General features: G+C 38.7%; 1 protein-coding gene and 1 long non-coding RNA gene across 3 annotated transcripts; both read left to right on the top strand.

Moving 5' to 3' along the window:
- Positions 1-491: 491 nt before the first annotated feature.
- On the top strand, positions 492-8,626 carry capns1a (calpain, small subunit 1 a). The gene is made up of 11 exons (XM_004561584.3): positions 492-646; positions 1,613-1,669; positions 1,768-1,804; positions 1,897-1,989; positions 3,315-3,372; positions 3,506-3,570; positions 4,605-4,673; positions 5,127-5,205; positions 6,226-6,342; positions 6,441-6,499; positions 6,608-8,626. The coding sequence occupies exons 2-11, from the start codon at positions 1,623-1,625 to the stop codon at positions 6,632-6,634; spliced, it is 651 nt and encodes a 216-aa protein (XP_004561641.1). The 5' UTR covers positions 492-646; positions 1,613-1,622; the 3' UTR covers positions 6,635-8,626.
- Positions 8,627-11,930: 3,304 nt separating this feature from the next.
- Positions 11,931-14,443, top strand: LOC112435467 (uncharacterized). Of its 2 annotated transcripts, XR_013100385.1 has the most exons (7): positions 11,931-12,174; positions 12,706-12,801; positions 12,898-12,991; positions 13,082-13,193; positions 13,286-13,439; positions 13,557-13,684; positions 13,798-14,443. It is a non-coding gene; the product is annotated as an uncharacterized LOC112435467 (long non-coding RNA). The 2 variants fall into 2 exon arrangements; XR_003024623.2 differs by having other exon boundaries at positions 11,933-12,801.
- The last annotated feature ends 611 nt before the right edge of the window (positions 14,444-15,054 follow it).

Raw genomic sequence — 15,054 nt, 5'->3', positions numbered from 1 at the left:
ACATACAACAATAATTACAACAATCTGTTGGAAGTCTTTAGACCTTATAAAAAAAAATACTTCATCAAACCTTTTTCGATTCCCGCCCCACCCACTTCACAAATGAGAAGCGGCAATGTTGATCATGTGATTTTACAGTTAGAGCTTTGCAGGGGAAAAAAAATCCTGGCATTAATGTATCATAGTTTATCTGTCTTAGCGTTGATGCTCAGTGTCTTGAATTATTTTTGACTGAGATCTAAATTCCATCAACAAGAGTATACAAACAGAGCTAATTTATGGAAAAATGTGTTTCTTTGTAAATACAAGTAGCTAATACAAGGGAAGTGGTATTTTCATGCTTATGATATTATGCGTGTCTGATAACAAACACAAGGTAACGATTTGAAGGTACGTCATAAAACGCTGTTAGTATCACCGAGTAGTATAAAGACAGAAATCATTTGTATTCCATCATACTGAATTTGGTAAAGATAGGAGCCCGGAGCACAGGCGGAAATAAACCACCAGCCCTCCTCCTTCCTCCGATGTGTGGTCGTCAGTTGGGGCGTGTTGAAGAGCTCCTCCTACCAGCTGAGTTAGTGGAAGTCACGCAAGCCTCCCCAAATATCCTGCGGTCAACTTTACAAAGCTTGCTGCGTTACAGGTAAATATACATTAAACGTAGCGATTTCATAGAACAAATGAAAACAGTTCGGGTTTAGTTAAGTGTCAAGTTTTACTGAATATGACGGCTATGTTTACTCGTGTAGCTGAATTAGCTCAGAGCTAAGATAGCAAGTGTAAATCAGCTGCTTTCCAGTATATCGTTAGTTTAAGTGCGTGCTGCGACGTTACGAGTTTTTCGTTTTCATACGGTATTTTAACGCCACTGAGCAGCTGCAGGGCGAATAACAAGCTGACCTGAAACAGTGCTAGTTTTGAAGCATAACGCTACATAGCATGCGGATATATATTCAGTTTGCGTCGTTACCTAACCACACAATCTAGCAGTGCTGTTTAGAGGGGGACGTTTTACTGACTAGACCCCCTCATATATGTTCAGAGATGTCATTATCGATTTGCGAAGAACAAAGATAACTTTTCAAATCTCATCCCGTTTCAGTCTGGGTGCGTCATGGATTTTCTTCCATATCAGGAAACATTTTAACAGGGTCTTTTGGGTGTGTCGTTAATTAATGAGTCTATGAAGAAAACAAACAGTGTGTCTAAAAACTACAGTGTTTGTGCGTCTTGATGCATGCTCAATCATTCAGGTAATTCAATCTCCAAAAGTTGATTCTGTTCATCTGGACGGGGCGTTTTCAGTGGGAGAAACGTTTCCTCACTCATCCAAATGACTTTTTCAGTCTCAGCTGACTGCAGGTTTCCCCAATCTTATAAACACTACATTTGCATAATGACTGAAACCAGCCCACTGAAGGAACAATGGGCTGGGAGGTCAGTTCCTTCATCATAATTATGCAAATTCTCATAATCATTGATCAACAACCACTGATCAAGAGTGTGATATGTGTGATTCAGTGTTTGTGAAGGGTGTCACGCATTTTACCGTGTGTTTATATATTTATTCAAGAAAAAACAAATAAATATTTGCATTTTGCATTCACAGTTGACAGAAGATGAATTTTGTCAAAGCGATTATTGGAGGCATCATTGATGCTGCTGGGTGAGATTCTGAAATAAGTACCAAGTACCAGGTAGGCAAAAATTTGGTCGGTCTGTTGGTCTAACATCTGCTTTTGATCTCTGCTCCTGCCTTTGTAGCAACATCGACCCAAACCAGTTTGTGCCTTCTCAACCCGTGAGTTTACATCGTTTCATCACTGCCCATCACTTCTAATTTCTAGATTGGTGATTGCATTTCTAATATTTTCTCGGGCATCTGTCCCACAGCCTCCACCACGCATGCCAGTTACGTATGCAGCACAAAATGAGAGTGAAGAAGAAAAGCAGTTCCGCAGAGTTTTCCAACAGATTGCTGGAGATGTAAGTGCAATGCCTAGTTATGCTTCTCTTTAAATCTGTTGCTTTTTTTTTTTTTTTTTTTGCAGTGATCTGTTTCATTTTTAATGTGAAAACATACAATTGTAATTTAGTGCTAAGAGGTATGGCCAAGCGATTGTATTATGGTGTTTTGGTTTGGTTTTTCTAACTTCTGGGATTCCCTGTTTGCTTTTTGTTGACATTAATATTAATGTGTCCAGCAGAACTGTCAAATGCAGCTTAAAAAACTCAGTTTGAACTTAGACTATTCCATTTTTCACACCTGTTTTATTTATTTTTCATTGACTGAATAATTACCTTTTCCTCTTCTGACGGGTGTACTATGAAGCTAAGTTTATGGCTTCGCAAACTGAGTTGAGCTTAAAGAGTTTTCTGTGTCCTAAAAGCGGCTCTCTTGTTATCTGGATAATTCACTGTAGTAACTCATGCCAAACACGTAACCTGGCCCACCGTGCATTTTATTGCCACAGGAATGTAAATATATTACTCTGATGCAGAAAAATATATCAATGTTTTTATATGTGACTCTAATCTGCTGCTAAGGACACAAACCAAGAATACTGGTTTAGTTAGAAAAAATGATTTCACTTTGATCTACTGACATAATAAAGCTAAAAAATATAACTCTTTAGGTCACTATCCAATAGGCTAATTAAACTGGATACATTTAAACATTTTTAAGTTGCAGCGCTCTAATGGGCAGCTGGCACTGCAGGCCTTAAAGCTGAAGGCTCTCCCTCCCATTCTACTTTTAAACTCTAGGAACCACAAGTAGTCTGAGAGTGAAGTGCTCTGTTGGGACAGTATGATACTACAATCTCTTTAAGATATGATGGGGCGAGATTATCCAAGACTTTGTATGTGAGGAGACAACTTTAAATTTAATTAAATTCAATCCCCAGCTGGAGTTTTAGGTTTTGCTGGGCCAGCTAAGGCAAAAAAAAAAAAAAAAAAAGCCTGACTGTGTTCACAATAAACCCGTCTGTCATTGTGGAGGAGCTGCTTGAGCTCCACCCACAATGCCTGTTAACCTGTTAACTGTTAAACAGTCATGGGTTGTTTTGGAACATCTGTTATACTGTTGCTGAATGTGGCCCCCGAGCCCTTCCCAGTGGTTAAAAGAGTATACCATGTTATGCTTCTTTTGAAAAACTCATCTCATTAAAATAAATAAAATCAAACCTATACATCAGGTGTATGACCCAGCAGTAATATGGATATTGTTTTGATCATTTAGCTAAACCATACAGCTGTGTCTCTGCAGGTTTCTTCATGTTTTTTAATGATGTTCCATATTTTTCATGTAGGATATGGAAGTGAGCCCAAACGAGCTGATGAACATCCTGAACAGAATCATTGCAAAGCGTAAGATGTGTCTGCATTTGTCATACTTATTTTCATTATGCTTATGATTCAATTCTTCAGAATACATATACATTTTAGGGTTTCTTTTCTTTCTTTCTCTTTTTTACTAATAGATTTTTTTGTTATGTTTTAGATCATGATCTGAAGACAGATGGTTTCAGCATTGAGTCTTGCAGGAGCATGGTGGCAGTCATGGATGTATCTTTTCCTTCATTAGTACTCTGTGTGTTTTATATAACCTGGGTGACAGTATTGAACTGTCACTGACAGCAAAAGTTTAAAAAATGATGCAGAACAAATAGAAACAGACAACTAAAGTGGGGGATATGTTGGCTTAACAGGCCCATTCATACCTGTGGCTTACTAAAACCTTAAAGCTGCAGTGGACTGAAATCCAGAGAAAACCAAAAACAACTGAAGTCTTCATACACATTTTCTTTTACCCTCTCTGTTCTAGGCTCCTCCCATCACACAGTTCATATCTGGGTAAAAGTAAAAAATGACACTAAGCAATTATATAATTTAGAACGGCGACTTTACAAAATGCAGAAATGGATGTTGCTTTGAACATGTCTAAATATGTCCTTTGAAAACGACTTGAGCACTGTTAAATTGTATATACAGAAGTGTGTTAGTTAAAATCTGAATGGCCTATTGAAAGGCAACGAAATGATTCATTTTAGTTCATTTTTAACAGTTCAAGGTGGTCTGGTAATATAGCACCGTACGTAGCACTATGGGTGACACACTTATAGGCACGTTATAGTTCACTGGGTTGTTGTAGTATGTATATCATCTCTGCTGTCCGCAGTTGGCTGTTTGACAGGGGTATATATTCTGTAATTCTGTTCATTGTCCTAATTGAACAATAACAAAACGCTTTAGCTAGCCCTTCATGTGTTGCTAAGCTGTGGATTTAGAAAACATCTGATGGACTCAAACTTAAAGACTTTTTTTCTCCTGAGCCAACATAATATTGTAGCAGTGGATGGGGAGGATTAATCACATTAAAATGTTTGGGAAGTTGAACACTGAGAGGACCACAAAGTTTCAGCTGACAGTCTTATTTGCATGTTTATGAAAAGAAAAGTTAAATGAGAAATTTGTAATATGTGGTGGATTCCCTACTGAAAAGGCATGTGAAACCCATTGTGCAAACACTGTGCAAGTAACTTCGCAACTGTTTGCTTAACTAGAGAAGTTGTTGTCTTTTGGCCTTAACGCTTTTTCAGTCTGACAGCACTGGAAAACTTGGCTTTCATGAATTCAAACACCTCTGGGACAATATAAAAAGATGGCAGGCAAGTACAGTTTCATTTTATTTATCCTGCACATCTGTTTCTCTGTTGCATAGTCTAAGGCATTACTGTGGTCAGGCTTAACCATTTACAGCAGGGGGGGGGGGGGTCACAGAAGAATAAGTGGCTTAAAGATTTTACAGCATCAGCTGCTTAGGCGGGCTGATTTGAATACACACTGTGCCAAACTTCTCCCTAATTTGGTTAGCCGCCATGTTTTTACAACATAGAAATGTGATCTGTATAATTTTTTTTTTTTTTTTTTTTTTTTGGCTGAAGGAGATACAAGTTGTAACTTGTATATGGTGGTGATTGAATTTAAACCTTTATGGCTTGGGAGTTGTGAAAGCAGCTCTTTTTCCTTTTTTCCTTTTACCCTTTTTAGGTTGTCAGTGATCTTACCAGGAAACCTGGGTTGCCACAAATGTTTTAAATGTTTCTATTGTTCTTACTTAGGGAGTGTACAAGGCCCACGACTCCGATCACTCCGGTGTCATTGGAGCAAATGAGCTGCCTGAGGCTTTCAGAGCTGCTGGTGAGAATTTTTTTGTTCTTCTGCATTGTTCAAATGGTTCCACAGCACTTCACAAGAATGAAGGGAAAAGATTTACTTAATCCTCTAAGAAGAGACACTGGAAAAACAATACCTATACATACAATAACTGTTGTATGTACATGATGTTAAGGTTCGTGTTTAGTTTAATAAGCCAGAAAAAATTTGAGGCTTGGTTTAATAATTAGTCATTTACAACCCCAGGTCTGAAAAATTTAGGACACTGTATGAAATGTAATGAAAAACAGAAAACGGCATGTTCACAATAGAAGATTGAAAATGTCAATGGAATGGATACAGTATGTAGACACATTGTTTCACTTGCAATGCAAACTCAGCAGCCTGCAACAAGTGCTTTAAGGTGATACTGTGCAAAGGAGGTAACTCCTAGAATCTGATGAAACACCTGGCGACGCATAGCGGGTTTATTTTTAAAGCCGAGAAATGCACCGTACCTACTGCGGGTGTGGTGCTTGTTATCGGACCCGGAGTTAGCAACATCCCCCAAGAACCCGAAGAGGAGAGTCCTGGCCCCTAGCCCTGCCAGTGTAGCAGAAATGATGACGGATGATGACGGCAGCAGCAGCCGTTCTTCTCTGCATGAGTAGCTCAATGTTGTTCGTGTGTAATTTACGTTGAGTAGGCTAACCACGTTATTACATCAATGCATGTAAGGTGAACTAGCAAACACCGTCGTAGTTACATGCAGCTGTCTTCTTGTTTGATGGCAGATACTCCCTTCACCCTGGCCAAAAAGGCTAAAATGACCAAAGAAAAATTGGAAAACCGTTAAACATGAGAGGTTTTAGGACAAAGTTTGTGTTCTTGATTCTTTAAGCACCGGCACCGTTTCAAAAGTACAGGTTTGGCACCGGTATCGGATAAAACCTAAACGATACCCATCCCTAGATATAAGCAGCACAGCCTTATCCAGACATAATGCACATGTACCTGTTGTTGTACTGCTTAATTGTAACACACAGTTGTGCGTCTCTTCGTTAGGCTTCCCTCTCAGTGGTCAGCTGTACCAGATGATCATTCGCAGATACAGCGATGAAAGTGGAAACATGGATTTTGACAACTACATTGGCTGTCTCGTAAGGCTGGATGCAATGTGCCGTAAGTTTCATTTTAAAGACCAATCACTAAATTAATTCTTTATAGTTTAGTGTGATAGGAATGATTGACTCGGAAGTTTAATACCTGTTCTGAATCAGGTGCCTTCAAAACCTTGGATAAGGATAACAACGGGACCATCAAAGTTAATGTTCAAGAGGTAAAGTAATCTTTGTTGTTTGTATCAGTGGGTTTTGACTTCAGTTCAGACCGTTTTAAAGTATTTGACTGGTTGTTTTGTTCTTTGCTCTTCTTTGTGTCTTGTCAGTGGCTCCAGCTCACCATGTACTCTTAAGTCCAGATCATGTTTCTCCGGCTTGTTTCATGGAACCACTTTGTTTATATACACAATTCGAGATATTTTAATCATCATCCCAATAACTTCCTGTGTTAGCAAATCCCTTGTGTGTGCAGGCTTATTTTCACAATTGCATGTTAATGGAAACATGTGGTATTCTTCACAGCTCTTAAAACTTACACGAAAGATTGGAAAACACTGTTAACAAAGCTGCATGCAGAATGCTGCCGTAGCTGACGATGATCAAAGGTGAATGCTAATAAACGCTTTGGACAGCTGTGAAATCACATAGTTGTGTAAAAGTGATAGTATGTTGAATTGCTGCCATTTTTTGGCATTTTCTTTTGATCTTCCTCACACCCCAAATTTCTAAATGGCACAAGAAGATCCTGCTTCTGCCGCCCTGGGATTTGTTATTTAAAATCTAATGTGAAAGCAGTATTGCTCTTTGTCTGGGGCTGATTTGACAATCACCATGTCTTAGAGAATTGGTAGAAACATGTTTTTGCTCATTGGTTGTTTTTATCCTAAAACCTGATTGTCAGCTGGCTTTTTTTTTTCTTCTTTTTCTGCCTTTTAACTCCAAACTTTGCTGGGAATGCACCTGTGCGCTGCACAAGTGTTGTAAAAGACACACAAACCTCCTTCAGGTGTCACTTTATTAAAGATGTGACTTCTATTCTCTGAGCACAGGTCAGCTGTGATGTGGTAGACTAGGCATCGCACACCTCTTTCCACCCGTTCTACTAGCTTAGATCTTTCTAGGAATTGTGTGGGTGTGTGAGCGCTGATTGCTGTGTTGACAACTCTTTGTGGCTGCTATTAGTTCTGTTACACCTGTTGGGGCAGGTAGCCTATTTCATCAGTAAACATGTAGGTCCTTAGAATTTCATAAATTCTCAGTAGTTCCACCCAGTTTCATCCTGAGCAGAGGACTAAGCATAGTTGCAGCAAAAAAACCCCAAAGGCAGCTCACACCTAACTGAATGATGTCACTCTGAATATTCCTTCCAGAAGAAATTATGTAGAGACATTATTATTATTAACAAATAAACACATTTCCATTGACCTCCTCTTATCATGGCTGTCACTCATGCAGTGATACCAAGAGCTGTTTTCAGGTGTTGTGGCTGAAGAGTGAGCCCATACAGTGTAACATGTGGCCACATCTCTTGCAGTTCTAAATGTTATGGGTGTGTCTAAGCAAGCATGAGCAACAGGATAAACAGGCTGTCAGTCTGTGCACACCCATGCAGCTCAGAGGAAGAGGTTTCATTTTATAAAACAGGTATGAGCACCGTATCCTTGCTGAGACTCTGCCATGGAAGAGACCGCTGATGTTAAACTTTTCAACCCCATATTCAGCGTTTGTGAAACCAGCCCCAGCTCCTCTGACTGTAGATTTGTGCTCACTGAGACTGTACTGGCTCACAGATTTGTGTTTGCTGGTGAGTTACAGCACTGTAGGAACACACAGCATGAATTATTGATTTCTACACTCCATTCTTTTACATCATAGACTGTTATTGCATCTTATCACTATCAGAATGCCTTTTACGGCCACTAGATGGCTACTTGGTTTTTAAACATATATATCCTGTACTTTCTGGGTCCTGCACTTAATGGTAAGTTGATGCAACGACCCAACATAGCTGACTTTATCTTCCATCTATAGTAGTAATGTACATTAAAGTGTGAAAGGTGTGAGCTTTGCTCGAAAGGCTAATGTGCCATGTTTTCTGTTTGAAGTGAAAGTCTGCCATAGCTTTGTGTGTCTCAGCTTTCTGATCACTTATGCCTCCATTAGATGATGCCAGCATAGTGTGTGAGCTGATGCTGTATGCCACTAATGCATGAAGCCCAAAGTGAAATGCCATAATTAAGGGGTTTTAATCCTGTAACTCTTTATGCCACAGCCATTAAACTGTTATTGGATTTGCTTGATAAATGACCTGTACTGCATTTGGAATAAAAACATCATGTTAAATATGTCAGTCTTATTATTGGTGTACTGCTGACAAATACTCTGCGTGGGTTATTAAAGAGTGACGCCTTGGTCAGTTTAAAGCAGAAGATGATCAGTGATGGATGTTTTGTAAACGGCTTCAATATGATCATAGACTCTGAAAGTTGAAACAAAGTTCTGTAAAAACATCCTTCTGTATACTGTGCGTGGCACATCATCTTCTGGTTTTCATGTGCATCTTATCACTTTTAAACAAAGACGCTTCTTGTTTGGAAAAGTGTTTAAAATTCATTTACTCTAAGGCAGAGCTGTCAGACTCACTCACTTTGATCTTAATGTCTCAGTTTCCTATATGATGAATGCGTAAAATTGCAGAAAACATTCTGGTAAGTTATTGCCCAAACCTTTCTGTAGTTTTTATTGCTTAATGAAAATATCAATTTCTAGTAGATGGTGAAAAAACAGGAACTTTTCTGTCATTTCATTGATTATCTAATAATACTTTGGTATTTTTGAATGGCTATGTGGGAGGTCTTTATCAGCCCAAAAACTTGCACGACTTCTACAGATACAGTTGAAAGTCCAAAAATTGATGTGCTAGTTATTTTCCAAAGCCTTCTATTTGGCTGGATTGAAGTCTTTGCCGGGCTATTTCCGGCCCCTGTGCCTTACGTTTGACACTCCTACTAATACACACACACAAACAGATTTGTCAGACCCATCCTAAATTGATCTTTTTTTTACATTTAAGTAATTAACATGCCACTGAATAAAACATACAAGGGGAATTTGAAAGCTGTTTTGTGTGAATCCACAATATGTGGTCAAAGGAGCTCTTTATGCAGATGAGAGAGGCCATTCCTTAAGCTGCAAAATCAAAACTGTTTAATCAGAGAGAGCATGAGTATTTGGAGTGGTCACATCAGTGGTTTAGGATGTTCTGGGAAGACCAACAATGGTTTTTGGCAATATAAAACAAAACGCTGATATCTTCAAAGACAAGTGTGGTGGGTAATTGCAGGATCGTTTAGTAAATCGGCCCCTTAACATCATTCACTTTCTTCAAGGCTGCCATAAAGACAAAAGACTAACAAGCTGCACACCATCCATCTGCATTTAAAAGAAAAAAGAAGATGAATTAGAATGAAGTAAAAAAAAAAAAAAAAAAAAGACAAACCTGTTCTGGAACTGTATTTTTTTGAACACATGAAGATAAAATATATCTGCACGAGAGTTGATACAGAGTAATCCATGAACATGGATGACTTCATTAGCACTTCTCGATAATGTGACAGAGGACAGAAGCAGTTGAAGGAATTCTAAAGCGTATAGTTATGCTATTTACTCATATTCAGTCTCTATTACTGGCTTGGGCCACCTTTTGCCTTTATTCTTAATGGTGCTGAGAATATTTCTGAGAGATTTGACTTGACAGCATCACACATCCCACCACATCCCAAATTGGTTTGAGATCCGGTGTCTGCAGAGGCAGTTAGAAAACAGTGAACTCAATGTCATGTTAAAGCATGGACCAGTATCCTGCTGACAGTGATCAGAAGATGAGCACATCGTGGTCATTTAAGGAACACGAGGCAGGATGGATCTATGCAGTCATTTATGCCAAATTCTGACCCTCTCGTAATTGAGACTCATTAGATCTGACAACGTCTGACAATGGCTGTGTGGAAAAATCTCTGTAGTTAAGAAGTTTCTAAAATACTCAGACCAGCCTGTTTGGCACCAACATTGACAGTCACTTACGTCACCTTTCTTCCACAGTCTGATGTTTGGTTTGGATACAGACCACAAGGATGAAATGTTAGCATGGCAAAAATCTTCTTTATGTAGCTCCTTTTAGATGTTGCCATAGCATACAGTCTGACTCCATCTCACTCTGTCTCCAGCATCCTCTTCTGTCACACCGACCCTCTGCATGCTGTACTTTACTGCGTTCATTCATCTATAAACCTCTGAGATCTTACTTTTTCCTCCCTCCTGGCAGCTCTATATTCACCACCTTTTGTTCACTATCTCCACTCTCCCTCTGCACGTGTTTAAACCATCTCAGCATTGCCTCTCTAACTTTGTCTCCAAAGTACTCAACTCGAGCTGTACCTCTGATGTAAAGTACTCATGTCTAATCTTGTTCATCCTAGTCACTCCCAGTGAAAACCTTTACATATTCATCTCTGCCACCTACTGCTCAGCCTCCTTCTCCACCTTCTCAGCAACATCTTATAAACCTTCCTTTTCACTCTTGCACCTGAGCTCCTGTCACACTCATCTCCATCAACTCCATCCTGCCTGTAGTCTAATTTTCACCTCACCTGTGCACTGTCTGTTGCTTTGGATAGTTGACTTCAGGTATTTAAACTCATCTACCTTCACTACCTCTACTCCTTGCATGTTCACATTTCCAGCTGTTTTCTCTCGTTCCCACAAGTATTCTGTCTTGCTTCTACTGACTTTCACTCTTCTTCTTTCCAGGGCATACCTCTGCCTCTTCAGATTCTCTTCCACCTGCTTACTATGCTCATAACAATATTATCTGGAAGCATCAGAGTCCATGGAGATTCCTACCTGACCTCGTCAGAGGTCAATCACCATTGTATACAAGATGGGGCTCAGAGCAGATCCCTGATGAAATCCCACCCCCATCTTGATCCCAGCTCATAATGCACTCAATACTGTTTCACTGACTTCACACATGTCCGTTACTACTACCCTGCCACTGCTGACCTACGTAGTACCACATTTCCTTTCTTGGCATCCTATCATATGCTTTCTCTAGATCAGGGGTGGGCAACTCCAGGCCTCGAGGGCCGGTGTCCCTGCAGGTTTTAGATGTGTCCTTGAACCAACACAGCTGATTTAAATGGCTAAATTAGCTCCTCAACGGCTGTGTCCCAATTCAGGGTCTGCACGCTTGAAGTACGCATTTTAAGTGCGGTTACGTCACCGCCACGCGACGACGGCTGTCCCAATTCGAAGTGTGCTTCAAATACATACTCCAAATCCGCCGTCGATTTCCCAAAATACCAAGCGTGGTCCGGTGCATGCTTCGTGGTCCCATATATCCCACAATTCATAGCGCGGCGGTGGGTGTGGATAAGTTTGCCGCAGAAAGGAGCTGCCGAAGAGGTTTCTTTTTTCTTTTCTCCAAACTTTATTGAAATTATAAAGCGAACAGTCAGTCATTCCAGTACATACAAGGCAAATAAGAGTAACAATATACAGTACAATGAAATAGGAAGGATAAATAAATAAAGGATAAAAAAAAGAAAAAAAAGGGGGGGGGGGGGATGTGACAGACTTCATAACAACTTTGTACACAGTAAAAAATGGAGTGTCAATATTTCAGAGTAAACCTATTTTAACCTAGATAGAGTATTTACAACTCTATGAGGAGTAAACCAGCTCTAACATCAGAGTTAAAAGTCAGTGTAAAGTTTGTTAGTCACGCAGTGAAGACTTCACTCCACACAGTGTTGATTATTACCAGTCCGCAGGCGTGTGTGGCCTCAGAGCTCTAATGCGCATGAAATTTTCTCCGAAGAGCTGCCACAGTCAGGTAAGTGAAGTTAACATTCCCATATTGGTAACATTGTTTAAAAGGTATTTTTAAACTAAGTAGCTCTTTATAGTTTCACTGATGTCGAGTGAGGACATGTTAGCAGCATTTACCCATAGGTTTAATGGCATTCCAGTAGCTACATGCTAGCAGTTGCTAAAAGTTAAGATGTTCGTTATCTTCTCACTGCGTTAATATGAACCTAAAACATTTTAACTATGTATTTCTGCTGTCTAAATAATATCATTGTCACATGTCAAATCGCACAGTTTGAACAACTAAATTACCGTTTATCAGTAAGCTAATAATCGCTAATTAGCTTACATAAGCGAACATACTTTCAGAAAAAGTGGGTAACATTACCATAAAGTTAACTTTACTGGTTTATATTATTTTAAGCAAATGCCAAAGGCATACACTACTTTAGAGTTTTGCTCATTATTTAGTAAGAAATATGTATTTTGTGTAAATTAACTGATAGCAATGTTAATGACATGTTAAGTAATATTAAGTAATGTTCCTATTTTATAGAAAGGTTTAAGAGTATGGAAAAACCAAATCTCTGAGAGATGCAACCAGAAGACGGATGAGAAACATACTTGAGGCTGAGATGACAGAATGACATGGGTAAGAATCAAAAATGTAAGATATAAAGAAACATTTTAAACATTGTATTATTTTTAATTGTGATGTTTAATGCCAATTATTGAATTTATACATTAGGACATCTCCCCCTAAAAGTGTAAGAGTGATGTATGCGCAGGGCATTGTTGCTCTGTCTCCATATCTGGAAGACCCATATTCACAACATGGATATGTAAGTAAAGGGAACTTTTCAACATTAAATACATAATTGCCCTCAGAAATGTTGATAACATAGTCCTTCTTCGTTTATTTAATTACATAGAAACATTACTACGATCCAGAGAACAGTTCAGGATACATTGCATGGCGGTTGAAGACCATTCAAAGAAAAGCTGTGGAGGAAAGAAGCGTCTCAGTTTGCAAATCTCCCAAAAGTAAGTTCACTTATCATTTAAATGATACTGATGTAATTTGTAGGCAGGATTCAATCATACACCTCTCAATGTTCTGTATTTTTGCATTACAGATAGAACAAGATTTCCGACTCCTGTTTTGTGAGGTCACTGGGAGCAAATTCTTGGAGAGGTGGCTCACCAATCTCAAAGCAAAGGTTGTAAAGGAAAGTCATGGACTTGTCCCCACCTCAGAGCTCTTGGAGTTAATGTGCAATGCTGAGTCAGGTACTGAAGTTGAGAATGGTATGATTGTGACTGTTTTTATTTGCCATTGTTGGTTATATAGGTAATTCTGTCAATTCAATGTATTTTTGGAATAATTCTTTGTTTATTCGTCTGTAGGCTGGGACAGTGACTTGTCTACCATCTTGCTGCTGCTACATCTGCTACTACCATCTGCACAAGGGCGAAAGAGACCAGGAAAGATGTCTGCATCTCAAGCTGTCAATAACCTCATCAAATTCCCAAAGGTATGTTGTTTAAAATATACTTTCCATCACCTCTATTTTCATGGACAGTGAGTTGAGCTAATCTACTGTCAGAGGATAGTCACTTAATACTGTTGTTTAATGTGTTGTTGTAGGCTGGAACCAGTGTACAGCAGCATCTAGACAACATCACCCGAAGCAGTCAGCCCTACCATCTTACTCAGGGATCCACAAGAAGCAGCATTCACAGCTTCATTGTGATTGAGAAGCATGCACTTCCATGTAATGCGACAGGTTCTGTAGGAGCCCTTGATGAACTCTTTAGGGCCCATTATGTCTTTGGTACATCATACAGTTCATCCCTGACCAACTTTGTTACTTTTCTGCAACTACGACATTGGGGAAATGTCATATTGCTTTCTCTAGTGAGCATCATAGAACTGTGAATTGTAAAGGTTTGTTACGTTAATTAAATGACACTGAATTGAGAAACATAATAAATGCTGTTACTTTAACCTGTATATTTGTTATTTCCATAATGTAGGATAGATCAGTTATTTAGTAATATAGCATCATAAGATGAATATGAAAAGAATCACACTACAGAGAAATAAAAATGATATATTATTACACATCAGAGTGTTATTATTAAACTAAATTTGGAGTAAAAATAGCTCTATAAAGTGTAATCAAATTACTCTGAACAGTGTGAATAACCCTCAGTGTTAAATATTTTTACACATTTTGTTGTTAATTTTGACACTAAATTGAGTACAATTAACACTGAAAAGTTAACACTGGCCATAGAGTAAATTTAACTAATTTTGAGTGGGACCAAATGTTATCTGAAGCAGAGTTAAAATCAACTCTGTAAGTGTAAAATTGACACTTGGTTTTTTACTGTGTACTTGAAAGTTGTGAGAGCTCATTCGTTAAACATTTCTGAATGAATTTCAATCAATGATAAACCTTTTTTATTGGAAGTTAATTTAATAGAGTTTAAGTAATATTCTATTTCAATCAAAAACAAATTAAATGATGGGGTTGAGTTTTGGAATTTACATTTATGTATGTGGAATTTCCCTAATAAGATGGAGCGGCCGAAAAGTGAACTGTCAAAAGTACTGAACATGACGTCACTTATTTATGAATAAGCTTAATAATTAAAGTCAGTCATATATCCACAAACACAACAAGCTGAAAGTCAGTGATTTTATATATATATATATATATATATATTAGGGGTGCAACGATATTCGTATCGATATTGAACCGTTCGATACAGTGCTTTCGGTTCGGTACGCATATGTATCGAACAATACAACATTTGTAATTTATTTTATCAATTTTCCTTCTGACGATGCTGTCTGTGTTGAGCGCTCAGTGGATCTGTGTTCGACTACTCCGCCTAG

Source organism: Maylandia zebra, linkage group LG10, assembly GCF_041146795.1.
Source record: "Maylandia zebra isolate NMK-2024a linkage group LG10, Mzebra_GT3a, whole genome shotgun sequence".
NCBI classification, from domain to species: Eukaryota; Metazoa; Chordata; class Actinopteri; order Cichliformes; family Cichlidae; genus Maylandia; species Maylandia zebra.
This window is presented reverse-complemented; position numbering and strand designations above follow the sequence as displayed.